The 27,674-nt window shown below is 40.1% G+C and overlaps 1 protein-coding gene across 9 annotated transcripts in view; it reads left to right on the top strand.

Annotated features, from left to right (window-relative positions):
- The window catches only part of robo2 (roundabout guidance receptor 2), a 378,100-nt gene that overhangs the window by 145,930 nt on the left and 204,496 nt on the right, over positions 1 to 27,674 (top strand). For all 9 annotated transcript variants that reach the window (XM_023351216.1, XM_023351211.1, XM_023351213.1 and 6 more), the window contains exon 2: positions 13,844 to 14,170. In XM_023351216.1, coding sequence (XP_023206984.1) covers positions 13,844 to 14,170 — 327 coding nt within the window. The remainder of the gene's footprint in view (positions 1 to 13,843; positions 14,171 to 27,674) is intronic.

Below are 27,674 nucleotides of genomic sequence, written 5' to 3'. Positions count from 1 at the left end.
ATATTGAGACATATCATAACCCATGTCTTGATTCCAACATGTTGGGTTTGCATTGTTCGTACTGCTTAGCTTAGAGGAAAGGCTTAGAGTAAATGCAAGAGTCTGCAAGTTCCCATTTTGTTCCTTTCTTTCACCTGCCAGCCCCTGCTCTTGTTCTTCACAGCTGCAAGTTTTATCCCTGATCCTTTTTATTTCAGTGTTCATGCCTTCTGCGTTTTCCAGTCTCCATTTCTTCTGTTTTCATTTTGCGTTGCACCTTTTCATCCTCGGCCAAACCCCACTGGTTGCTAGGCAAGGGCTGATGGCATTACATGCTCACCCAAAAGGGAGAAGGGTGCACCATTTCTCCAAAGCAGTGTATCTCCCAATCATTCGCCTGTTGCCCTCCTTCCTACTCTGCTTTGCTCTCCACCCACATCTAAGTCAAACTCGCCCATCACCCAGCTTTTCAAAAAGGTAATCTGATGGTCCTTGGAGAGGGGAGGAGCTTCTTCGAAGAGCCCACTTGGGCATACAAAAAGGGGCTGGAGTTGAATTGACTAGGAGCCAAAGCCCAACAAAGCCAGGCCTACTAAATGGCGTCAGTAGCTGTTTAGTGTTCTGTGATTAATACTCCCTGTGTGGAGAAGAGAAAAGTTGATGGTGAGAGAGACTGAAAGGAGAAAAATAGCATTAGTCTTGAATACTGTAGCTAGGGTGGCTATCTGGTAGAAAGTCATTGCAACTGTAAGCAGCTGCATGGTTATTCGTGCAGGATTATATCATGCTTTTCAATGTGGACCCCCACTGCTGAGCCTCTGCTATTCATAGATCTCCCACATGCTTGCGTCTGATGTAGGAGGTGGTGACATCACATTCATCTTGGGTGTTGATAGATGGTACAACTTCAATCTGTCATGGAGAGAAGACCACTTGGGGACGGGCACATCGTGAGCGGCACCTGATCTGCAAGCACGGTTCTGGTCTGTCTAATGCTGAGTCAAGAAAAACTCAAACTGGAGTGTGAATAGGAGAAAGGAGAAAGGGAAGGCAGAAGGAGGGAGGACGAGGATAATCAAATCTAAAAATTGAGAGAAGAGTTGTTCAACAGTACAGTATTAGGCTGGGAAATGGCAGCGATGATGCTTTATTGCGATAGGACATGGGAGACTAACAACTCTGTTGATGGTCATGATTAAATGGGAGGCTTAAAGCACTGCTCTATAATGGAAAGTAAACCTAGATTAAAGTAGTCTAGGTGAGTGATGAGGAAGGCTGAGGTCACTGTGTTAGAGCTGCTGTGATGCTTTGCCCCAAATGTGATTGTTCTGCCTGAGCTGGCAGCATTTAAGCAGTGCTATTGTAATTGTGGTTCATTTGTTGGAATGGGACTGCTATAATGACGAACCTTCATCTGAGATCTATGGGACGCTCCTATCTACTGTCTCCCCCTGTCTCATCACTGTCAGCCGAGTCGTTTTCCTCAGCCCCAATACATGCCACCACTGTTTGTTCTCTGATTATCATCAAAAATGAGCTACGAGATTGAGACTCTGTGACAGTGATTATAACAGGAAGGGAGTTGAGGGGAATGAAGGAATAGGGAGAGGTGAGTGCGAATAAGTTCTTGTGTATTCAAATGATCAGTGTTTGACTGGTGACGAGGGCTTGTCAACTCCTAAACAGCAAAGGCAGGCCGCTGTTGGGATCATGTTTCAAACGCTGTCGCTACATCGCTTTAGGCCACAAACAAAACAACTTTTGAGTTTAGCAGACTTCTGTTTGCTCAGATTTGTCTTCGGAAAGTTCTGGCATTACACAAAGACTTCACCTGGAATTAAAATATTTATTGTCGAAGGGATGTATGACTCAAACCATGCTAGCTAATGGCTGTCAGTCCTAGATATGAATATGTCTAGGATTCCTAAACAACTCTTAAACAGCAGTCAATACATTTCATACAAAGTCCTATTGGACTATTTCACTTTTTCTGTATAGATTGCTTTTCACAATTTCAGCTCACACACTCCCCAATATTCTTAGTCAAAATGAAGTCTAGGAACTTGCTGTTAGCATGAGAGTTTGATACTATAAGTGGTGTAAGCTCTTAACATGCGATCCAATCACAAAGGCTCTGAGTTTGGCACCTGTTTCTATGTTTTATAATCTTATTTTGTAGCTTAGAGGTAAGGTTTAGAGTAAAAGGAAGCAGATATTTTCATATGCTCTGTGGTGCTCACACTATGCCAATAAAGTCTGTTGCTAGCTTACAACTCTCTGCTACATTAACATTAAACAAACCAGACATTTTTAATAATTTATTTGATAGAGCTGTGGATATTTGATTAAAAAAAGGCTATTGACAAGAAATATATTTTTGTTAACACTGTAATAAACTTGTAACTAGGTAACCATTAGCTGTTAAAGATGCTTACGTTAGCATTCAGAATTTTATTGAGAATATTAAAATATTAATTTTACAATTAGATACTGGACTGCTTTCAGTCATTTGCCATTAACAATCTAAAATTATTACACTGATCAGATACATTAAGGCTTAGTTTAAGATTTCTGAAGCCCTTATTCTGTTTTTTATTAGATAAAAAAAAAATAAAAATAATAAAATAAACATTGTCAATGCTTTGTTGGATTTTGAGCCAAAAAAATGTTGTTTTCCCAGAAATAGTTTTGAAATCTCATTCTCACAAACCCAAAATTGTGCATCGTCTCGTCTCCTGATATTGGTATATTGTTGCTCCCCTAGACCTTGCAGATCATTCACTTTATACCTTCACAGCCCTCATACGCATAAGGAAATGTCAGCCACAGACAATGCACTTGGTTGGTTTTTCTGTATGCCAGCAGAATGCATCGAAGGTAATACCGCTAATTTATTGAGCCTCACTCATGCATAGCAGTGACATTTACAGAGCAGAAAGTTACATAATAACTAAATGCATTTGCCTAAAGAAAAGCCAGCGATTACTACTGAACCGAATACTGAAAATTGTGTTTACTGAAAATTGGTAGATGGCATGTTTTCTTGTATGACTTGTACAATCTCCATCTCAAACTTTATTATTATTTTTTTTAGCCATATCTTCTTTATGTGTTCGTATGTTGTCTTTGTGCGAGCGTCTATCAATGAGGGTGGAATTCAAACACTGAGGGATTTGTTGTACACCTGCGCTGGCTGTGTATAACACGAGTGTATGCGAAGGCAGGGGCTGGGGGGAGGAGTAACATGATGAATTGAACGTGCTGACTGTGAACTAAAGGCAGATTGTAAATGCCTTCACCTGCCTCACACACCTGAACTTGAAGAATACACACCTGTGCTTTTCCCCTTTGGGGCCCAGGGGGCATAGATATAATCCCCTTTCTGTTTCGTCAATGTCTTTGTTTCCAAAACAGCTGATTAAGGGCCAGGCCAACAGAAAGTAGTCTTCTAATTACTGTTTTATAATCCCTTATGAGATGATGGTAAAAGAAGCTTGTGAGTGCTTCAGTTGTTCAAAGGGACTCTTGGTTGGTTGGATAATTCTGTTATCACGTGGATGTGAAGAGCAATCTTATCTATGCAAACTGAAGAAAAGCAACAACAGGAAGTCAGATAAAAAAAGGGATAACATGTTTGACCTGTCTGTTTCTTTATGTTGCATGCTCTGAAATGTTGTCTTGGGAAGCATCTGTTTACTGTGTGTCCAGTTGCCCTCCGTTTGCTCTGTGTTTGACTACCTCAAAGCTGCCTTTAGATAAGGTGGAAGAGATGTCAAGGTTGAATGACTCACAGAAGTACACGGCAGATAATACATGCTCATGGGTACCAGCCCACACACATGTCCCCATCACTACAGGCAGACATAAAGAGGTTTATTTAGCTGCCCTACTCAAATAAGTGAAAATACTCTACTTGCTTTCCCTCTTTGTCTTTTCTGTCAAAAACATCTGACATTGTTTTTGCGGTCAAGAGTTTTTGTGACAGTTTTACTTGAGCTCCTGTTCTCTCCAGTTTCTTGAATGAGGTGAAGGCCGGCGATAAAAATGCATTAGCTGTCTCTCGGAGCGAGATGTCTGAAGACGGACAGCTGGAGTGCGACAATTGAGAACACATCCATCAGACGCAGCAATGGCCCAGGTGCAGCTGCAAAAAAGCAGCTTGGAGTAGTCTGACCACTGAATAAGTATCTTGTTCTGCCACCTCAAACCCATGTGTAGTGCTTCAGCTTGAGTACTTAAGATAGAGCAGCAACTTTTATCTGTGCTTGTATGTTGTGGTTGGTAGACTGCTTCAGCGATGTTGTTGGTTTTGGTTTACATTACAACAACAATTTTTTATGTTTTTTGTTTTATTTTTAATTGAATACTTCTAGGTTTAGAGGTTACCTAGGGATCCAGACTGTCCAACTAAACTGATACACAAGGCATTAAGAATGTCTTCACACCTGATAGTCTAGTAGACTTGGTTCAAACAGGGACCAAAGTTTCAACATTTATTACATTTTCAAGTGGTACGACTCGCTTTCACACTGCACTGTGTCAAACAGACTAAAAAGCCTGTTCACCCTTTCACCTGTAGTGGCACTGCACCAAGAACCAGTGAAGATTGTTGTTTTGATTGTTGATTCTATGTTGCGTTGTGTTTCTGTGTTTGATATGATGTAAAGCACTTTGAAATGCCTTGCTGCTGAAATGTGCTATACAAATAAAATTTGATTGATTGATTGAAGAAGAATCAGATTTTCTAAGCGAACGAACTAGAGTTCGATGCTCAAGTGCTAAAGCATCCTGACCCACTTTACCCTTTTATATTCACCATAATTAAAATCACACAAGAGTTTCAGCGCCAAATGATCTTTTATCATGTGGTCCCCAATGTCAATAACATGGGCTCTACAAGTAGGGCGATTTTTCTTTTAACTAATGACTCCCTATGAGAGCAGCACTGCAGTGAAAGTCTGTGTGGAAAGGGACATCAGCCAAGAGTCACAACTCTTGTACCAGCTTTGAAAACAAAGAGCAATCACACCCTTGATGATTTTACTTTCCTGGTTCACTTCCAGGGTGGCGGTGACTTTCTTTCTTTTTCTTTTTTTTCCCTGGAAAGCCGCTTGTAAACATTTTTACTTGGAGTCCTGGTAACAGACGCAGTTTTAGGATTATTAAACCGAAGTGGATGTGTATCTGTGAATGCTTCTGAACTCTATATACTGTTTTTGTGTCAGCATGATTTTATGGGCCCACGTAAAGTGAATAAGCCCTTAAGCACTTACTGCTGTCACCCTTGACCCTGTAGTTTGAAGGAAAGCCACACATAGTGTCCCACAGTATAGAAATTTAATAAATCTCATCTCAACGCCCTGTGGTGCTCCGTTAAAAGAAAAAAAAACACTGAGGGGTATAAGAGCCATTTGATTACCCCCGCTCCGCTCTGTGAGTCCATCACCTGGATGGATTGTGGTTACAGCTCCTATTCCTCACGTTGGTATTGTTTGGCTCGGGGATCGCTGGAGCGACAGGAGGGTGTTGACTGCAGGCACACAGTAATGTGCTCACTGCAGGTCAGCATGCGCGCAGCACCTCCAATTATCACCTCTCAACGCAGAGTATCAAGGACACCTGGAGGCTTCCCCTGCCCCCTTCAACTCCAGCAATAACACACTTATTTATTTCTCTTCATTCAATTTGCAGTGGCAGCTCAGCAATGCAGGTAAAGAGATTAAAATGCTTGAGGGGGGAATTGGATGATACCTTACATTTCATTGCGCCTCCCTGGGTTATATGTTGGAACGTGGCTACACTTGAAAATAATCCAGTTTTTGTTGTTGTTGATGTTTTCGGAGCAGCTTTGTTCACATCACACATGGTCACAAATCTGAAAAGATCACAAAATCTGATGGCTGCTTATCTGGTTTGGCTACACAAATGTTGCTTGATATGCCTTCATATATCATTCATCCAATTTCATGTAAATCTAAGGTGCACAAGAACACATCTTCAAAGAGCAAATATTTACAACTTTCCAATACAAGACCTGTAGTTTAGTGTAGTTACATTACTTTTAAAAGTTAATTACAGAGTCTATTTGGAATTCGTTGCACTTACGTTTAGCTCCTACTGTTGCCGAATTCTGGTGCATGTCTTGCACCAGAATTCAAAAGTCAGATTAAATTGCAGATGCCTTGAAACTGAGGGGGGAATTGGATGATATCAACTACGTTTCTGATTTAGTGCCACACAATTGCACAACTGTTGGGCAGGTGAATAGTTTGTCATTGGGTCATTCAGACTGCCATGAAGCAGTTGGATATGGGTCGCATATGGGTAGAAAAAAAAATTGGATTTAGACCACATTTGCCTGCTCTGGGTTCGTAGTCTATATTAGAATTTGTGCGACTTATGTCATACCTCTAAAATGCCATAAATCTGTCTGCAGTCAGCTTACACACAGCATGGTGTTTGGCTGTAATAAGTCACATGTTCTCTCATTCATTTGGCTTTGACACAGAAAAAAAACCTGTTGCATAATTACTAAGGCTTATTTCTCCTAGTTTAGAGAGAACCATTATTGATTTAGCCAGACATGTCTTCAGATATTTTGTAGGTAGAAGGACATAGGAAGTAAAGATGGCTGTGTAATAAGCATTTTCTTATCTGATTAATGCTCATAAACAACACCTGTGGTTGCCATGGAGATCTGGCTGTTGATTTCTTATGTAAGGACTTGTTTCTCCTCATTTCTTGATCTTTGGGTTTTTGCTTTCCTTGAAGACTCTAGTTCTCCTTGTTAAAATTATTCAGGGACTTCTCACTTTTTCCTGGATACATGAATGTTGTAGTAAAAGTCTCTTCCAAATACGTTTTTCAGTTTTTTAAGAATGGTCTACAAATGTCTTTTTATGTCAAAGCATTCTTTTGAAAATGATTGATCTCCTTTAGAAAACAACAGAAACCCCGACTATAATTTATTCAGGTTTCAATATTTATTCTTTCAATATTTATAGATTTTATGGCTGTAAAATTTCATATCAAGCTTCCAGCCGAAGATAAGACCGCGCTGATCAAAAGGATCTGCAGGAAAAAAGAGAGAGGGAGGCATGAAGAAGGTGAAGTGGCGCAGTGAGCTACATGCTCGAGTGGCCCCGGCATCGGAAATCATTTAATCTGCATCAAACAGTTTAGAGTCCCTACCAGCATCCTGACAGGCCAACAGAGCTGTTGCTAATCTCCATACACTAATCAGACCATACAGAGGGGGGGAGCAGCACACTTTTCACATTCACCATGAGTAGATCTAAATTGTTTCCATGTCCTCGCTTTGCATTGCAGCTTCTTGTCAACAATCTCATCTTTTTTTCCCTCCGAGACGTCTGCTGTAAGAGATAGCTTCTCCTGTCCTGCCCATAGCAAGCGGCATCAGGATGAGGACTGACAACAGGAGCAGCCTGTTTAAAAACAACGAAGGCGCTTCTACATAGCTTCAAATGGAAGCTATGTAGATTGGGTCCTTTGCAGCAAAATCAGATATTCCATTTCCCACAGTTATCTATTTATATATCGCATCTGTATGGGGGAAGAGGGGGAGAGAGGGCAAATACACAGATGCAAAGTCAATATGACCCCCAACCTTGTCACTGCCTGAAATACACTCAGCGTGGAATTCTATCTGATATTTGTTGGGAGTCGAGCATGGATGCATTGAGAGGTTGCGGGGAGCTTGTAGAATTACCTCCCGTGTTTGCTTTCAGAGTATAAATCTAAGCGGGAGAAGGGAGGGACACTCTTCAGAACACTGAGGTGGAACAGAGCCCATCATGGCAGCTTGAAAGCTAACTAGCTCAAAGAGACCACTTGCTATATTTCAGCAGCAGATGAAATGGAAGACTCTGCTCTGCACCTGTGAACACATTTCATTTGCTTTCCGTGTCGTCACTGTGAGGCTCGCCGGGTCCTGTGGGGCTGGACTGCTCCGGTGACGCCTCCCTGAGATGAGCTGTGTGTCTGTCTGGTGTTGGGGGACAGGGGGTGAGTGGGTCGCACTGGAGCTGCCACTGACAGCCTGGTGTAAGGAAGATGAATCCCGGGCGCAGAGCGTGCCGCTTGGAGGTGTCGCAGCGCTCTGGTGCCGAGGCGCGGACGACCGGTAACATCATTCTTTCACCACCCTCAGTTTCTCCCCACCCCACCCCCGCTGCTCTCTCGCATTTCCTCTCTGATGACATGACGAATATGACTCCATCGCCCGAAAACACTGAGGGCAGGCTGTAATAGGACAGAGAGCAAGTGAAACTGATAGACACCAGGGGGCAAAGGTGGAGTCTCAGCAGTGAGAGGAAACCAAATGGGAAAGTGGTGAACGGAACCAGGAGAAATGTTTAGTTTGAAATAAAGCACGTGGATCTGACACAGAGGCGATGTGTCAAGGAAAGATATGACCCAGAAAGCACAATGCCCGCGATAAGCCACCATGCTGTGGGAATGCTTTTCTTTAGCAAGCACCAGAAAATATTTCAGGATCTTCCCGGATAAAAATTAGGGATGTACAATATATCGGCGCTAACATCAGGATCGGATGAAATTAGTCACGTTTTTTTAACGTATTGGAATCAGTCTGAAAAATAAAAGCATTCCGGTATTAACAACTGATAACTATTTCCATCTTGTTTCTGTTTGTTTCTGGAGGAGAAGGGGAGGAGGTCGGTCATGTGGTTCTTGTTCGGTCATGTAGCAGTGATGGTGATGCAGCAAAGGATTGTGGGGATTTTAACTGCATCAGAAAAGCAGTGGTGAAGTTAATGGTGTGATTGTTTTTGTTAAGGTATTGAAAAGCTATTGATATATATGCAAAAATATTTTCAAGTATCTGTTAAGTATATATTTTTGGCCATAGCAGCATATTGATGTCAATATCAGCACAATTTTTCATATTGGTGCATCTGTAGTAAATATTGAATTTGAGACAATATTTGAAAAGTGATGTTCTCAGACCCTAACACTTGGGATGTCAGAAATATCCCAGAGTGAGGGCAAAAACAGTTCTAGATGTGCAAATATGGTAGTGACTTATTATTTAAAGATGTACAAATTGTAATCTGAGTTCCAGAGAAGCAATGCACAATACGTTATGTATACGCATCATTTTCTTTCCACTTGACAATTACATGGCACGTTGTGTCGGTCTGTCACGTAAAATGCCATTTAAAAAAAAAACTGAAAAACTCCTCAAAATGCAGAGGAGTTTTGAGGATGTGAATACTTACCGTCCAGTATTCACATCTGGAGGATGTGAATACTTTGGTCAGACAGCTCGGAGGCATCAGGTTTTTGCACTTCCATTCCAAGTTTCCTTCTCGCCGAGCCACGCCGCTACAGCCACTTGTCCCGGTTCTCCAGTTTAGCGTTTGATGTTTTTTATGGCGCCTCCGAGGCCGGAACTTCTCGCCTTGGTCCAAGGTTGCCATTGGTTACCTGTGATCAGCGAATGTCTGCTGGCAGAATAAGTAATATCTCTTCGGGGAGCCCTTCTCTTTATGCTCTGCTTGAGACTGGTGCGGGTATTGATTTGGTTTGTAGGCTAGAATTTCTCCTGGGAGCTAATAAAAATAATTACAAAAAGATCATCAAAGGCCTGACCTTCTGTTGCACACATGAATAAATATGTGGCCAAGATAATAGAAAACACAGCCTAACTCTGTGTGTGGTCAGTGTGACCGGAGGTATAATTGGAGATGTTTTATCTTGGAATTAATGGAGAAATAAAGAGGTGTTTTTTTTCTTTGTAAATCAGAAACTTAAGTGGAGTTTTGATCTACTTTCATGCTACTCTCTCTGAGTCATGAAAAGAATGCAAACATGTTCAACTTGTGCACATTTAATGGAAAGTCGCATCCATTTCAGGGATGTGGACATAAGAAGACGTAAAAATAAATAATTAATAATAGGCTGAACACCCCCCCATCATTTTCTGGTTCACCAACAGCTTACTGATTTCACTCCCTATCTGCATCCTTTGTTTGTTTGTTCTGCGTTTCCTGCTTTCCTCCAGGAGTGGATGACTGCACAGCCGCGGTGAAAAGTAATGTTGGTGTTATTGCAGACGGGGCAGGGGGAAACACAGCCATTTTTGATTGGAGCGTGTGCCCTGAGCCCCAGTGAAGTGCACTTGCCTCAGCTCAGAGAGCACTTGATTTCACAGCACCAATGATCACATTAAAAGGGCAACAGAAAGCCCATTTACTGCAAAGAGAGTGGGGCTGGGGGGGAAAGGGAGCCGGTAGGAAACAGAAAATTTACTTCGACTTTTGCGAGGAGCTAAGATCTGATGTCTGGATGAAGAGAGTTTTGTATCTAGCTCTCCTGGACAGCAAATAGCCTATAGATACAGATTAACATGTTGATGCTGAGATTTTTGCAATGAAACAACTGGTAAGAAAGGAGGGGAAATTTAGGGTGATTGACAGTGCTAAGACACTCCTCCTGGCTCTGATTGGTTGTTTCGAGTTAGCACTGGGAGAAGAGAGAAGAGCTAATGTTTTTTCACAGATTATCTGTCCCCTACCATGCTGTCACAATATAGTGACAGTTTCAACAAATATGTAAAAAGCACTATTTTTATAGCATTAAACCTTTGCATTAATACTCTATGTTCATGTGAGTTGACTTCTGATGCCGATTTTGTCCCAGAAAAAGGTTCCTAAAATACAGAGACATAAATCAGATTTTTGTGAAGAAAATTCTTCTCCTCTACAATTGTGCACTGCTTCCCACATTCAGTGCATATTTTCTAGCACAGGGAGGTATTTGACCTTTGCTGTCTCTACACTTGACTGTCCCCACTCAGCAAGGACACTGACCATCCACATAGGGCCCTCTGTTAACCCAGCTCGGCTTTTCCCTGGCAGTGGAGGGACAATAGTAGAGGCATCTGCTGCGTTGATGTCCACAGGAAAGCCTGGAGCAGATGGAGATTCTAGGTTTACGTGATTAGAAGGCAGTAGATTGGAATACAAATTGGATTTAAAGAAATTAGACTGATATAAATCGAATGTAGTCGCCGTGGTTTGCTCCTGTGCATGCGCATTGGCCTTAGTGGAAAGCCCGTGCGTGATTTTGTGGATTGCAGCGGGGGGGAAACACATGCTTCAATGAGATAAAAATAAATGTGCATTTGACACTTCATCAAGGGAAAAGGGGGGTGTCCATCACTTTTCTTTATCTCGCTCTCCATTAATCAGCGCCGTGGTCCTAACTGCTGCCTTGTAGGTTGAGTCTCTCATTGCCACAACTCAAACTCACTCTGCACAAAATGTTACTGTTACTAATTTTTGATTGAGTAAATGATTTCTAAAAGCCTACTGTAATTTTTTTGTCTGCTTCACTACCAACAACATCCAGTTTTTCACCTAATGCCAGTAAGATTAGATCATGAGCTGTGGGAACATGCTGTCACCAGCCACTCACACACAAACCCCCGTCTGTAGCCCCATTTGGCAAAAGACACGAGGCCTGATCACTAATCAATGGCGGGGAAATGGAGGGAATTAGCAGAAATTAGGAGGAAGAGAGAACAGTCTACCTCCTGTTCAGGGGTCAATATGCTACTGTCTGATGGCTGATTCCTGTCGAGTGGTGGGCTTCTGGACTTTTGTGCTGAGATGTGTCATTTGAATGCTTTTGTGTTTTGCTCAGGACCTTTGACAGACATTTTGTGCAGATATTTGTGCTCGTAAAATTTTAGTACATGGATTTACAGTTGATTGCCATAGTGTCAAAATGTGTGCAAACATACAGTAGCTGAACAAAGACCCAAACTTCCACAACTGCTTCAATCCTTTGTTGAGTTGAGTTTCACCCAAGGAGAAAGATCTTTGTGGTACGTTAGGCTTAAGTATAACATGCATCGTCCTATTAGCTCACTGCAATAACCCAGGATAGGTCATAGTCATCAACTCGGCTCAATCAAACATTCAACAACTCGCTTGCTGACAAAAAAGCTCAGCTCTCAACTTGATCCAAGTCCTGATTGGTTAGTGTACAGCTGCCAGCAAAATCATAGTAAGCGATGGGACAATTTTATGTTGTTAAACAGAAAGATCTTTCCGTTAAATGTTGGAAAAGATAGCTTGATTTGCTCTGCTTTGAAGTAGTTCTTCGATTGTTTGGTGCTGGATTAAACTGTTTGATTCTTGCGTGGCCTCCGTGGCCTGTGTGATGTAAAAGTGTGTGGCCCACGGCTCCTTATCTCTGGGGGTAAGACCTGGTTACAGATGCATACAGCGCCCAGACTTGGCGAGCATTATCTTAGCCACCAGACTCCGAGAGCTCAGTCACTGCAACCCTAATGAAAAGGAACGTCCATGGCTTTGAGCCACAGGGGATTAGCATGTGACATCAGTCTGAACTCTAACATCCATTCAAATAAAGAGGAAAAAAAAAACTTTGACATTCATATTCACATCAGTTTTGTAGGCTTTTCAACTGTAAGAAAAATATTATGTTGTCCACATAGGGGTCTAATTACTTGTAAGATTTCCCATTTTGGTTTGACTAGAGCAGATCTCTTCTGTGAAATACTAAATCTTCCATGCTTCAAGTTGTAGCTACAAACTAGTTTGCATATCCACATGACCAAAAAACCTTTTTGCTGAAAAATCAGTCCAGGTCTTTTGGTCAAATGTTGATGTTTTATTTGTTTTAAAATAGGGCTGTTGTAAAGAGTTATTTTAGTAATCAAGTAATCCATTGATTATTGTGACCATTAATAAAGTAATAAAATAAACATTGTCCCGTTATGTAGTTTTACTTAAGCTAGTAAAAGAATTAAAGAAAAAGTGCTGGTTAAACACATTTATGTTCTGTTTTTAGCAAGAAAACATTTTATAACCTGAAATGCAATATGATTCATGAAAATTTTGTATAATATAGATATTTCTAGTCTATTTCTTTCCAAATCATCACTCTTCTTAATCAGCAACTACCTTAAATGTAAGCAAAAATTTATTTTGGTCCACATGTATAACATCCCGGATTTGGTGCTAACAATCAGATAAAAATCAACCTTTAGGAAAGGGAACAAAAACATCACCTGTTAGCAGCCACAAGTAAGCATTGTGCATGTAGTAGATGTTTCCAGATGAGGTGTTGCAATATTGAGGATGTGAACTTCCTTTCTACTTCTATTTCTTTTCCATTTAGTTTAAAGTGATTCCACACTTTTGACACTTAATGTCACTGTATTGATGGTCCCTCACCATCTCCCTCCATAGTTGCTAATGACACTTAGCATTTGATAACAAGTCATTGATGGATGTGAGAGTGTGTGCACAACAAATAATAAGCTGGCCAGAACACAGTGCACTAAATAGCAAAGCATAATTTAACAAAGCTTCGAATCATTTGTTGAATTGTTACAGATCTAATTTAAACAAGTCTGTTTATCTAGAAAACTAACTATGAAGCCTCTAAGCTAACTTTAATTTCATTAGCAGCAAACTGTCCAAGTTTGTGATAGATGTTTTGGAGGATACATGTCGCTTATATTGGCGTTCTTTTGAAATGTGAAACATTTTATCAATCAACTGTGCATATGCACGTAACAATGAATGTGCTTTAAGACTCTTCTTCAGTTCTTGTTTTGTGAGTGCAACTCACTCGTTTAGCAAATAGAAATATCTGTACTAATCTCGAGAGTTAATTATTTTTTTGTGTCCTATGAGATCTGTTTTATTACTAACAATTTCTTTTCACGTTGTTGACAGTTTATGTTTGAAAATGGATTTAATAAGCCATATGTATTGAATTTTTTTTTAACATAAAAATAGTCTCTTCTGTTATTAATTGCACTGCTCTCTGTCTTTGCCTTCAGGATCCCGTCTGCGCCAGGAGGACTCCCCGCCCCGGATTGTGGAGCACCCCTCTGACCTGATCGTATCCAAAGGGGAGCCCGCCACTCTCAACTGTAAAGCGGAGGGTCGGCCCACCCCGACAGTGGAGTGGTACAAAGACGGGGAGCGGGTGGAAACGGACAAAGACGACCCACGTTCACACCGCATGCTGCTTCCGACAGGCTCGCTTTTCTTCCTGCGCATCGTTCACGGACGACGGAGCAAACCCGACGAGGGAGCCTATGTCTGCGTGGCCCGGAACTACCTGGGAGAAGCCGTCAGCCGTAATGCGTCCCTGGAAGTAGCATGTGAGTCGTGACGTTGCCACATCTTTTGTTTTTTAAAATTCTATTTGTGCCGTGTCTTTGGCTGGCCAAAAATAGGTCCAGATCCTGCTACAGTCAAAAAACTTGGATTTCCACTCAGCATTATGAAATTCTATCATTTGTTTGTAAACATCATTTGTATTAGGAAATTGCACTCCACTTACCATTGGGAATAAGAGGAAACAAATCAACATTTAATTTGAGGCGACTGTAATTACATTATTCTTAGAGCTGATTTCATTGTACTCTTTTTGCCAACTCCGTAATGATTTCCTGAGGTCTAAAAGGTTCTTGTTAGCTGGGGTAATGACTTGTGGCGAATGAGTTTTTCAGCCGTGAATCTGATGAATTTGATACATTCTTGGCTCAGAGGGGCTGTTTTGAAGTTGTCCACAGATCTTTGAGTTTGGACATAAAGCTGCTGCCACTCTTTGAAAGAGACAAGATGACAGGGCAGACATTGGGTCTCTCACTGGTGATCAGGGCTAGCATGACAGGGATGGCTCCTGATGGACATTTAGCTCAAGCTGTCTGGACTGTGTTGATGACAGGCAGAACCTGAATTGTGACTCAGATTACCTTTGAAGATGAGCCTACACTCAGCCCCTAACAGACTTAGGCCGAGTTTTCAAACAGCAGGTCCCAGAGACCTCAAACAGTACAGGAGGTGGCGTGGGAAGTCTCCATTTGCTTTTGTTGTTTTGACTTGTCATTTAATAATATGGCTTATTATAGCTAACTAGGAAACAGGCAACAGGACAGTCTATATTCAGCTCTTATTGAAGAGATTTAAAAGATGCTTTAGTTTGAACGGTACAAATATTTGACCGGTTTGGAGTAATTCTCTGCTAACATGTTCTGTAGACTCCATGTCTACAACAAGCAAACTCTTTCATATATATATATATATATATATATATATATATATATATATATATATATATATATATATATATATATATATATATATATATATATATATATGTATGTATGTATATATATATATATAATGTTTTGTTTTTTTTTAAAGATTTTTTGGTTTTTTTTGAAGAGAGGAGGGACGAAGTAACCTGCTTTTTGTAGGACCAGGACTTGAATCTGTACATTTCAATTAATGAAATTTTTTAATCATTTAACTGTTTATTAGTATTTTTCACATTTGTTTACATACACAATGTACTGTACATGGACACTTCACATTCAACATGACATAACAAAACTTTTGCTTGGGAGTTATTCCTCTATTTCACCTTTGTTCCATCTAGTTTGTCTTGTTCTTTATTTTTTGTTGCTGCCTTTTGTCTTGAATGTTGTCCACTTTCCTCTTATTACTTCTTTTCTTCCATTTGTGTTTGCTGAAGTCTCAAACGATGTGTCAGTTTTTCCATAATGTAGATTTCTTCTATTATTCCGGTCCATTGTTCTTGACATGGGGGGTCTGCCTTTCCCCATTTCCTCGTAATAGCTTTCTTGCTAGCTATTAACATTATCTTAATCAGATATCTGTCTTTTACCCTTACTTTGATATTGTTAAGATGGCAAAGATATAGTACCACACTACTCATAGGAATATCATATCCCAGAATCTTCTTTACAGTTTCATGTACATTTGTCCAAAATTGAACAGTTTTAGGACAGTTCCAAAATATGTGAGAGTGATCAGAGTTCATTGATCCACAATTCCGCCAACACCTTCCTTATATCTATTCTTGACTTTAGGCGTGATGAAAAATCGTATCAGATTTTTCCATGTGAACTTCCTTCATGAATTGGTGGATGTCTGATGTGTTTTCCATATATCTAACCAATCTTCATCTGAAATTGTCATGTTAAGCTCTGATTCCCACTTTTCTTTAATATACTTAGTTGATGAATGTTAATTCATCATCAGTTTTTGGTATAGAGTAGAGATTATTTTAATTTTTGTTCCACTGAATGCATTTATCACAATTTCAATCACCCCATTCCCTTCCACAGAGGGATCCCACCTGATTTCTGTCTTATTATAGTCTCTCAATTGCAGGTACCTGTAAAATTCATGTTTATCTAGATTATTAATTAAATCCATTTTAATGACTTAAAACCTTTAATTCAATTCATAGCAAATTTTTGTTAACTGTAAAAGTTCAAAATGGAACTTTTGTATTTGCATGTTTCTGATGCGCCAGGAAATCTGATGCACAATCGTCAAACATGTCAAACAATAGCAATGGATGACAAAGCCGCTTCTCTTGGCCCACAGGGGGTTAATTTTTCAATCTGACTGGACACCGGGAAAGGCTATTTTTGTGTGCAAGTTGTTCTAAAAGGAGTTAGCCTTTCACTGAAGCTATTCTAGTCTAAAATAGCATCTCAATGCTTAGCATGTTGCAGCAGAAGAAATCCCAACACTAATGTCAGCATCCATAGTCCACATTTCTAAAAAAAGGTTTTTTTCAAAAAAGTTACATGAATTCTCAGAAGTTCTTGAAACACCTGTAAACTGACTTGCTATTATAGCACTTTGCACTAATCGTATGGTTTTGTAACCTAAGTAGCAGGTTAAACACTATAAATATCTTTGTTGTTGAGCTCATATGTGTATTCAATAATTTGGCAGCAAAAAGAGTTTTTGAATTGCCATTGGTTTATGTTTGGTTTCCTTAGCAGATTGAGTGTCAGGGGCTCTGGACCTATTTATTCTTTATTTCATTAAAAGACTGGTGGTAATTTAGCGCCTTATTGATGTTTTTATTTGTAAAGTTCTGGATGTATCTTGTCAGCCACTTGTGAATTTGTATCCATTTTGAAGTCATTTCATACTGCTTTTCATGCTTTTTTCACCAACAGTTTCCAAGGATCTTTGCCTAATCTAATGTAAGGAAATGTAGTTATGCTACTTGAATATATTTGAGCTACCAGCAGTTAAATAAATATGTAGAAAGTTGAATGTTTCTGGGTTTGAAATTGAAGGAGTTGAGATAAAAAGTTCACTCACGGGGTTGAACTGAGGTTCAAAACAACAGATCTGAAGTAATGCAATACTTCTGCTTGGTGTTTTTCTCTAGTCCAGTAGACTATCATCAACTAAATTACATTTGTGGCTAAAAAGATACAAAGAGGAAGCCTGAAGAAACTTTATGATGATTAAGATTGATTGCAGAAAATAGTTTTCCTCTGCATATCTGGATCTTGAGCCAACAACTACATCGTCAGTCAAAATGGTTGCTTTTTCCAATAGTTATTAACTGTGAAAATCTTCATTTAGTCTGAAAGTGCCCCTTGCCTATTAATTACAATCTGACGGAGTAATAAAGTTTTATTAAAGTAGAACAATTTTCATATAAATTATTGGAGTGAGAGCAGATGAAATCCCCAAAAGGCACGTTTCAGAAATTTAAGAAGATGAGACGAGAGAAAGAAAATGGAAATATGAAGGTAGTGTATTCTATCAAGGCATTAATGACTTACTGCAATTTTAATAGCAGATAATTTAAGAGATCTGGAATAAAAAATGTTCTGAAGTTGATTTGTAGGATTTATACATGGGCCAGACTAGTGTCCTGCCAAGGGCAACAAAATAGTCGGTTCTCATGAAACACGACTCTGCTGCTGTTTTGGTATTATGCCATATGATTGTTCACACTCTTGAATATCCTGTAGTTTCAGTCTTTGATTTTTCTAATGCCTGTCTCCTCAATGAAGTTCCTGTAGGCTCAGAAGGGAATACTTAGTCATCTCTGTGTCTGATTGACTTATTGGGTGAAAATGAACATTTCTATTTCCTGCCTGGGTATGTGGGCGTAATGAAGCTGAGCAAGCAGCTCCATCCTGGGTTGGTAGTTCTTATGGGCTTTAGTCCAGATCAGTGGTCATACAGGGGTTGAACCAACCATCTCCACCCTGAGCTGGAGACCCATAGGGCTAAAATAAAAAGCTCCTGTCTGCCTTAAGGCTCTCTAATGCTACTTCGACTCTCATTGATGTAGTTATGTCATGAAAATTATGTCACCTTGTTCATAGGGAATCATTCTCCTCCCTTTCTCATCACAAGGCCTGGTTGAACTATTTTGTACAGAGCTTTGTGCAAAATGTTGTGTGATTGTTCAGAAGGTTGTTGGCATGTTTTATGAAGAAATGGGCTCATATAGCAATGTTGATATGTTACTTCATTTAGTCCACTTCCACCATCTGGTTACTGTTTCTGCAGGCGCCGTGGAATACTTTTAAGAAACATTGTCCAACATGGTGAGACATTATGTACATTTGTATGATTCATTGCTAAATAACTACAAATACTGTCACATGCCTAAGAGATCCTGAATGGAAAGTGCAGCTATGTTGTTCATGGAGGAGGCGGTCTGCAGAGAGATGTTGCACTCTCTCTGTAACCATTTTGTGAAAGCTAAATGGAGGGTGCGTGTATGAAAGATATGTGCGAATATGAACGCCTACAACCAAGCAACAACTTTTCGGCTTAGGATGAAAATGGGAGAGCCTTAAGAGAATATAATTTATGATGTAGAAGCAGGTTAAGAGAACTGTTACATCCCTCTACACTGGGCTTTTTGGCAGTGATGAGTTTTATTAGGGCTGGACATCCATCTAGCAATCAAGTGAAGGTAGCATCTAAATCTATTTCCATCAGCCAAAAGTTATGCCATATGATTGTTCACACTCTTCAGTTGATATGTCCTGCAACCAACTGACCCGCTCCTTTCTCTTCTGCTTCCCTCTTGCTTCGATGTATTGAACACACCTTTGCTCCCACTCCATTCTCGAGTGGTTGAACAAGACTCTAGTGAGATAGTTTAATTGCAGCTACTGAAACAGACTTGACTGTCTCAAGACCACTGCGGTGTGACGAAGCTCAAGCTCGGCAGCACTCGCCACTCTAGGTAAGGTGGAGAGAAAGGAAGGAGGAGGGAGAGAACTTGTGCTGCATTATTAAGGGTTTTACCGTGTCTTTAAAAGACTGAATCCTTCCTCAGGTGTAAATGTTGAACATAGATTGCTTGTGAATTCTGCCTGAACAGGGGTAGAGTCGATGCTGCGTAGTCTCAGTTTCAATGGGTAGAACAAGGAGTTGGTTTTTACCAGACTAAAGCATTCGTTGTGCGCTTCAAAAAGCCGGCCCTTATGAAATTGTGGCAGAAAGAAACTTGTTGAATGAAAGCCGTGAGATGTTCAATGACTGTTTGTCTCAAGCCGTGTAGGGAACTCCATAAATATGTGCAACAACGTACTCCAGTCAAATAAGAGAATAATTATACTTTTTGCCCTTGTTGTCCTTAGTGTTTGGTGGGTAACTATCTGTAGATTACACTGAACACACCATCTCCACAGTTAATGGAGCAAAATTCAGGTTAATCCTCAGCAAAACAATTTCCTAAAGGTTGAAAAAGACATTAGACTGTGGCAGAAGTTCACCAACTAACTAAATGTTCAAAGCTCAGACCAAAATCCTAATAAGAATCTGTGGCAAGACCTAAGTGTAGATGTTTATAGATTTCATGCACCCAGTCCGACTGAACTTGAAGTATTTCACAGGTTTCAGTTTCCAGATGTGAGAGTGGGGTAGAGATGCAACTTCATAGACTTGCAACTGTAATTGTGCTGAAAAGTGTCAACATAGATGTTTTTCTAAGGGAGTTTTTCTTCCAATTCACCATTATTTATATTTAATACTTTGAAGTTTGTGAGTATAACATCAAAAAGGCAGGAACGTTCAATGTATGTTCATACCTTGGCAAGACACTGTAGAGAAGTGATTTCCTTACAGTCATTAACTTCTTTACAAGGACAGAGAATCTCGAAACATATTGCTGGGAGGAAATCTGAATAGCTGCTTTGTAATCTGGTCCTAATCAAGACTGTCCACGGGTCAGCTATGTAGAATGAATATACAATAGTATTGGGTATAAATGAGTATGCCCTCTTTTCTTTCTTCTGACTAAAGTAGGTCAATGAGCAGGTTCATAAATCATTTTGAAGATTCTGTCAGAAACTCTTGCTGCAGCCGTGGCCGTTGAATAATTTGCCAGCACTGCAAATATCTGTGTATATTTAAGTGTGACGAGCCACACCTGGGGCGACAGGATCCCAAGGAAAATGTTAATTTTGGCCCATCTTTTCAGGTGGACGACAGTCGCACATTCCTGGATCTCCAGGAGAAAAAAAAAATCTTGAACTCTTGAGCGACCCAGTACAGTTTTAATTGGATTCCAAGTGGTATTTAGATCTTCTGACATGCACTGTGTATCCTGCCTGTGCATCGAATGTTTAGAATCATTGGTGGGGTGGGGTATTACAAATGGATGAAGACACATGTAGCTTCATCCCCCTCGCGGCTACGTTCGGTTTCTAACCTTTTAAAAATGCAAATGATACAGAAATAAAACAGATGTCTTGGGTTGGTTCTAAATGCCACTTGAAATGGGAATGGATGACTTTTAGAAAGGTCCTTTGATATCTTCTAATGTCCCACTTTTGCAATTAAGAGAACCGTTAGGTAGCATTTGGTTCTCATACAACAAGGTAATTAGCGGGGAAAATAGAGTTGGGAGAGGTGTGAGTGTTGAGGAGAGGAGGAGGGAGGGTACCAAGCTGTTCCTGTTGTGTCCAGCATGAGGAAAAGCTAATAAAAGGGTAGGCCAAGAGGAGCCGGCCAGGTGGGGAGAGAGGATGAGCCACACTGCGGATCCTTTCACAAGCTCATATGGACTCATTATTCCTGTTCAGGAATGAGACTAGTGCACACAAACAACAGACACGCGAGCGTAGACACCTGCCTTCACGCTTGTGAAAACCCTGGTGGGCTGAGGTTTAATCAGTGCCGAAGTCCTTGAGAAATAATGAAGGGTAATGAAGGAAGCAGCAACAATGCAACCATTACAACACATTAAGGTTCGCATGCTACAGTCAGGAAACTAAACCAGGGTCTCAAAAATTGATATAGCAGAATGTCTTAGAATGTCAGAAAGTTAGAAAAAAATAAAAGCACGACTTCATCGCTGTATGCTGAGGCTAACTGTGCTAACATCATGACTTGATGTTTGAGAGCAACTTAAAAAGCCCAACATGGCTAATGTTTTTTTAAGTAATTTTGGTCTAGTTTGTAGTTCAAGTATCTTAGTACACTTGAAATCAGACAAAAATAACTTACAAGGAACTTTTCAGTAATGTATATGAGCTTATTTTAAGTAAACAATTCCTTAATATTGATGAAAAAGTACTTGTTCCATTGGTAGATATTTCCACTTATAACAAGACATTTTTCCATGTTATAAGTGAAATATTCTGCCAAAGAAGAAGTGTTTTCATCAACATTAAGACATTATTGACTTAAAACAAACTCCTGAAAAGTTACTTTTGAGTCAGTTTTGTCTTACGTTAAGTGTACTAAGATATTTGCTCTAGAAACTAGACTGAAAATACTTTGGAAGATTTTGTGTTGCATGGAAAAGAGTATTGATCAAATCCTGGTGGTGACAAAGCTGAAAGAAATTTATGCTAAAGCTAAACTTGTGCATGGAAAAGTTTGAAGTGTTGCCCATTGATCAAACAGACAATAGAACCAAGTAAGGATGTGAAAAATTATCTTGTTTTATGAATTATTAGAGTGAATAATCTCTGATTAAATGTATCAGCTGTGTTTGCAGTAGGTCTTAGCTACTCCCATCAACTGAAATTAGCTCTCATAGTATCCACCTAAATGCACTCAACCAGTAGTATGCAGATGATGTTTTCTTTTTGATCAATTTATAATCCATGTGCTGTGCACTCAAAAAGAACATTGTGCATAGGAAGAGAAGATATTTTGAGGGGGAAAAAAGTCTCTATGGAGGATAAATCATGTGGATACGCTGCGGTCACTACCAGCAGACTGACCTTTTACTGACTCTCACACATGCATGATGTCCTGAGTCTGCATTTTTACTTTTCTTGTCCCAGCTAGGACTTCCCTTGAACTACCTAGGGACATACATTGTCTTTGTTGCAACTGAGGAAACAGTGTGCTCTAGGAAAGGAAATACGGGTCGACTCTGCTGCACTCTGGGGCTGAATGATGACGACAGTAATCGAGCAACGTAGCAAAAGCCAGTGACAAAGATGGAAAGCGCGGCAGGAAGTTTCGGGAAGGTCAAAGAGACGCGGACCACTTAATAAACTCAGGCTTGCCATGATCTTTGGCTTTATTTCTTAGCTCTGTGTTGGTCTGCTTTTGTTCTTTACCGCTCTACTTAGACAATCGTGTCAGTCTTAAGTGCCTAAGCTGCATTTAAACATGTGTGTTGCTCTGTTATGGATGCCACAGCCTGTCAGCAGACGAGTGAGCCATCAAGCTAAGAATGCTGAACCAGCCGCTTCTCACGTCTATTAGCGCCCAGCAAGATGAAGCACCCGTCTCACCGGGTTTTGTTGTGTTTCTTTTATATGGCCTACTCTCTCTCCTTCACATTTTCCCCGCTTCTCTCCTTATAGTGACACTTTTATTGATGGCCTCTCCTCTCTGACAATGCAGGTCTATAGTTTTGTCTCTACAGTCTCCCTCTAGTTTTGCCTCTTCTCGTCTCTCATCCCTCCACTTCTCCTCAGCTTTCCTACACAGCTTACGTGTTCGTTAGGCAGTGACGGAGAATAAAAAAAATTCTGTGCTCGTGCGGGGTCTGCAAATTCTGTAAACTTGGCAATGCTGCACATTTTCTACAAAAAAATACATCATCTTTCTCTCGCTGCTGCAGTTAGAGCTGTGTGAATTATTGAAATCTGTTTGCGTGCTTATTATTGATTGGCTTTAAAACGCAGACGGGGAGCGAAGGTTTTGCTTTCATGAGCTGATTGCACTTTGATTTCTGTTTTAATATTGACCTACACATACATTTGAAATGTATTAAAGACTTACAGTTATTCAATAGGCAGATTTTTTTTATGTAGTCATTAAACAGCTTCTAGTGTGCGTATGCCTGTTAATGTGTTCTTCAACCTCTACAGTGTTTCACTGGATTTTAGCAAATATCTTAAGTATGTGTGAAATAATTTTTTATATAGTAAAGCACCAATTATTCTCACTTCTACTAAATATAACATTAGCTATAATAATGTTACTTATGTTAACAATATCAATAATTCTTTCCAATGTCTCTTTAAGATTTAATGTTTAAAACACATTTTTCAAGGCATTTTTCCGGATGAACCATGTTTGTATTAATAGCAGAAACGTTGTCACACTGTCTGCATGAGAGACAAGTTGATGTAAAGAGCATGTGTTTGAACTGTAGTTCCTTACCTGAACCCTTAGATTTACAAAAGATGGCACACATTTCCAAATCTAGAATGAAAGACAAAACATAAGTTTGTCACAATACATTTAGCCTTCCTGTTATCTGCTCAAATTCTTGCTTTTCTTCAGTCTGAAATAAGCCAAAATTCCCTTAACGTCTTTGGCATCTCCTGTTGAACAGCTTCATAAATCCCTATGTCTGTTCTCACTGACAATAGAAACATCTAAGTTTGAGCCATCCTCAATCGGTAACATTTTCCACGCCAAGGCCTGCTGTTGTCTGGACAACACAGTACTGTGTTAGGTGCATTCAATACAGGGTTTTTGAGGTTCTGGCTGACTAGTTGCCATATAGCCTTTAGTTTCCACAGCAAAGATATTGATTCTTTTGGCCACCAGAAATATTTCTGAAGGTGCGTTACTGTGTTACTCTATGCTTCAAGCAGGCAGGCAGGCAGTGAAAACTTCAGGTCACCCCAACATACCCCAGTACTTTATTTTCTGACTTTAAGTAGCTGGAATTATATGACTTCTATGCAATTCTTCCCAATTCTCATCTTGACGATTTTTAGTCTGCCTTTAGTTTGGCAATGGCAGCGAATTCAGTCCATGTTGGCCCCCCTCCAAATATTAAGCAATTAAAGTCAGAGCAAGAGGAATGCATTAGACATTATATTGCTAGCCAAAATTTTGTGACCCTACTTCCCACTTGGTTGTTTCCACTGCACGTAATTTCCAGTGTACGTCATCGATCTGGCGCAGTACGTACATCACTGCTAAACATTAGCGATTGGGTGAAATCAGACCTGATTAAAAAGTCAACAGAGTCCACACCTCCAGCAAACAATCATTTCTCTTTAGCTGAGTCTCCACACAAAGTGCAGAACAAGGGGGTAGTTTTTACCAGGCTAACATTCCTCTAACTGTTGACAAGTGGCCAAAGGGACAAGTGGACTGTAATAATGTTGATCAAAATTTGACGCTGAGTTAAATCCCTCTAGATGGCTCTGAGCTGAGGGTGGCTTGCACGGGGTCCAGCAGGAATTGGCTCCTCTGACCCCAGAAGGACCCTTTGCTCTCCTCAGTTCACCCCATATCTCTGTCACACCATAATTCCTTAACCCAGCGCTCCCACTCCAATGAATGTGTTCCTGTTGTGACTGACCTCCATCACCCAGTCTCCCTCCCTCTCACAGACCCTCTGAGACTGCCAGAGATGGTAATCCATCATACGGAGCCAGGGAGGAGGTGACAGGGCGGAGGGCTGAAGTTCAGCCAGGAGCTGATACGGGTTTGAATCCAACGTCGCTAAAATTGATTCACACTCCGTCTCGGTATTTCTGTGCAGTTGTCCCTCACTCAAAGGTCCATTATTTCTGTGGTTTCTTTCTCACATACTTTCTTAAACACACATTTATCTGTTCACGTATATGCCTTCTCTCTGCACGATAAGGCACACAATGCAGCTTGGCATGGGATCGATCTTGGTAAAGGGTCTCAACTTGGCTAGACTTCCGTGATGCCGCCTGTTTATTTTGGGGTGCAACTGTCACACCACACACTTCAGCGGTCTGATGGATTTGTCCCGGTAAAAGCTGCTGCACACAGATAAGTGCTCACGCACATTTACGCAAGTGCACTAACACACTCCAAAAATGCTTGAGCTGAAGTCCTTTTCTGGCTGTTTTTCTAGTTGTGCAAACATTTAGGACAATTCTTCCTCAAAGTGTCTCTCGGGGGAACGTAGAAGATGCTGCATCTCAGCTTCATTAGATTCAGAACTCAACTGCGAGGGTGGAAACAGGAAACCAGTAGTCAGAAATATGAGAGAACACAAGAGACAAACAGAAACCGACCAAAGGAAGCTAGGCGTTCTGTACTTGAAAACTTGTTAGACATTTATAGCACAACCATTTTCAGGTTTGGGTTTTTTAAAATTGCAATTTTTTTTTGCGTAGTAATTTTGTTTTATATATTTTAGTTAGATTTATTGTGCACATGTATGTTTTGCTTGGATTCCATTCACTGTGAGGGACACCTATCATTGCCCAGAGCTCTGAACAGCTGCAGGCAGAGCTGAAACCTAATCATACACTCTCCACTGTCTCCATCTCCTCTTTTTCTCTTCCCCTCTCTCTTCCGATGTGCTTTCTCCTTCTCCTCTTCCATTCCCTCCTTTTCCCATTTCCTTTCCTGCTGTTTGAAAGTGATACTCAAAGTATTTTGGGCTCTTTCGAAAGTGAGCAGAGGCGAGATGAAATGAGAGCAGTTTCTGAGACAGCTGTGAATCCGTGCCACTTTACAGCTTGACCTTTCCGTGGCTGCGCCGCTGCATCCAGCGGGAATGAAAGCAGAGGAGGTTGTGGGTGTAGATATGTGTCTAGTTGAGGGTGAGACTATTTGTTTCCCAGCCAATGGCTTCTCAGTTTGGGCTCCTTGTGTCTCCTAAGTGCTGCCTCTGCCTGTTAGACTCCTCTGGGGCTTCCCCTGAGGCTTGGCCCTGGTGTTCATTTACTTTTGCAGTTTAGTAAGGTCAACACAAATTCAGATTACTTTTTTTTTAAAGAAATCAAAAATTATTATCATTCCAGCACAGGCAAGATGCAGGATTATATATTATGTCTTGCAAATTCAATCTGGAGAGACTCAGACGGAAAAAACAGCGATTAAAAAGGTTTATTGACATGCATGAATTTAAAGTTCTTTGGCGCTCGGGCCCCGGCTGAGGACATTGAGCTGTGAATTGCGATCAGCTCGGATGAGCATTCCCAATGTAGGTTAGGAATGTCATCCCCGGGACCCGACACTGGTGGTGGGGGTCGGTGAAGGATGGGAGCCTGAAGAGTGGAGGTGGAGAAGGGGTGGAGGAGGGTTGAGCACAGCTGGAAAGCGGAAGATGCCATGGATGTAGGTCCTTATCAGCTGGGCCTTGGTCGGTGATTGGACGTGACGTGGCTTGGTCCAGCGTTGATAGGTCGGCGGTGATGAGCGGGACGCGCCGACTGGATGATGCAGGTGGGGCTAAAGAGTCTTCCAGTTTGAATTTGCGCCTAGGCTTCATCATATCCTTGAATATTTTCACATTTTGTTGCATGGTTTTATGTTCTTATATACTTAAAATTTGAAAAGGTTTTCCTACATATAGGGTTGCAAAATAAAAACTAGACACAATATAAGCATTTTATGTTAGTTTGTGATGCCAATAATTGTCGATATTGATAATTATTGATTCGTTTTTTGTTTTAAATATCTGAAATACTACCTAACTGGTTGCGTAACATGTCCTGTTTCATTCACATTTTTTACTTCACTTTTGTTTTTATTATTATTATTATTATTATTATTATTATTATTATTATTATTATTATTATTATTATTATTACTGAGCAGTTATGAGGCACAGTGGCAAAATCTGAAACTGCAAGTTTCTCAACAGGTGGTTGCCAGGTAACCAAAGAGTTACCCACCACCCTTGCTGAGTTGGCCACGAGAGGTAGTAACAGCACAGTAGTAACAGCACAGTAGTAACAGCACAGTAGTAACAGCCATACATGCTAACAACTAATGTTTACTTCAGGTAACATTAGTGACATTAGTTACCTGAAGTAAATGTTAGTTAATCTGTCTATTTTATGTATATAATTTTGAAAGCTGTTGAAATTTGCATACTGATATAAAGAGTTGATATTTTTTTTATTTATGAACATAGACAATATTTACTTTTATTACAATATCTATCAGCTTGATTTAGCCGGCAATATAAATTATTTTTTTGTTTTTTCACCTTTTTACAAGTTTTTTCATTACTTGTAAAAAGTAATGTTTAAAAAATATTTAAAAAATATTAAAATGAGTAATACAAAGGAGAGATTTTGAGAATCCATATTTCAATGCCTATTTTCTGACATTTTATATACATCAACAAAAGAATATGTCCATTTCCATTCTGTAATGTTTGATGACTTTAGTTTAAAATGTATCTCTTATTTATCCACAACAGTTGTATGATGTTCAGTGACATGTTCAGTTTTTAAAAATAAATCTTTAAACTCAAAAATGATCTTCTAATATCCTCAAATCTCACTTAGTCCTACCAGAGGGTATTAAATATTGACAAAAATATTTGATTCGATATATATCGATATCGACTCATATGACAAATGTTATCGCGATGGAATTTTTTTCCCATATCACACAGCCCTAGTAGAATAGAATAGAATAGAA

The sequence above is a fragment of the Xiphophorus maculatus genome, chromosome 18 (assembly GCF_002775205.1).
Source record: "Xiphophorus maculatus strain JP 163 A chromosome 18, X_maculatus-5.0-male, whole genome shotgun sequence".
NCBI classification, from domain to species: domain Eukaryota; kingdom Metazoa; phylum Chordata; class Actinopteri; order Cyprinodontiformes; family Poeciliidae; genus Xiphophorus; species Xiphophorus maculatus.
Note: the sequence above shows the minus strand (reverse complement) of the source record. Positions and strands in the feature narration are given on the sequence as shown.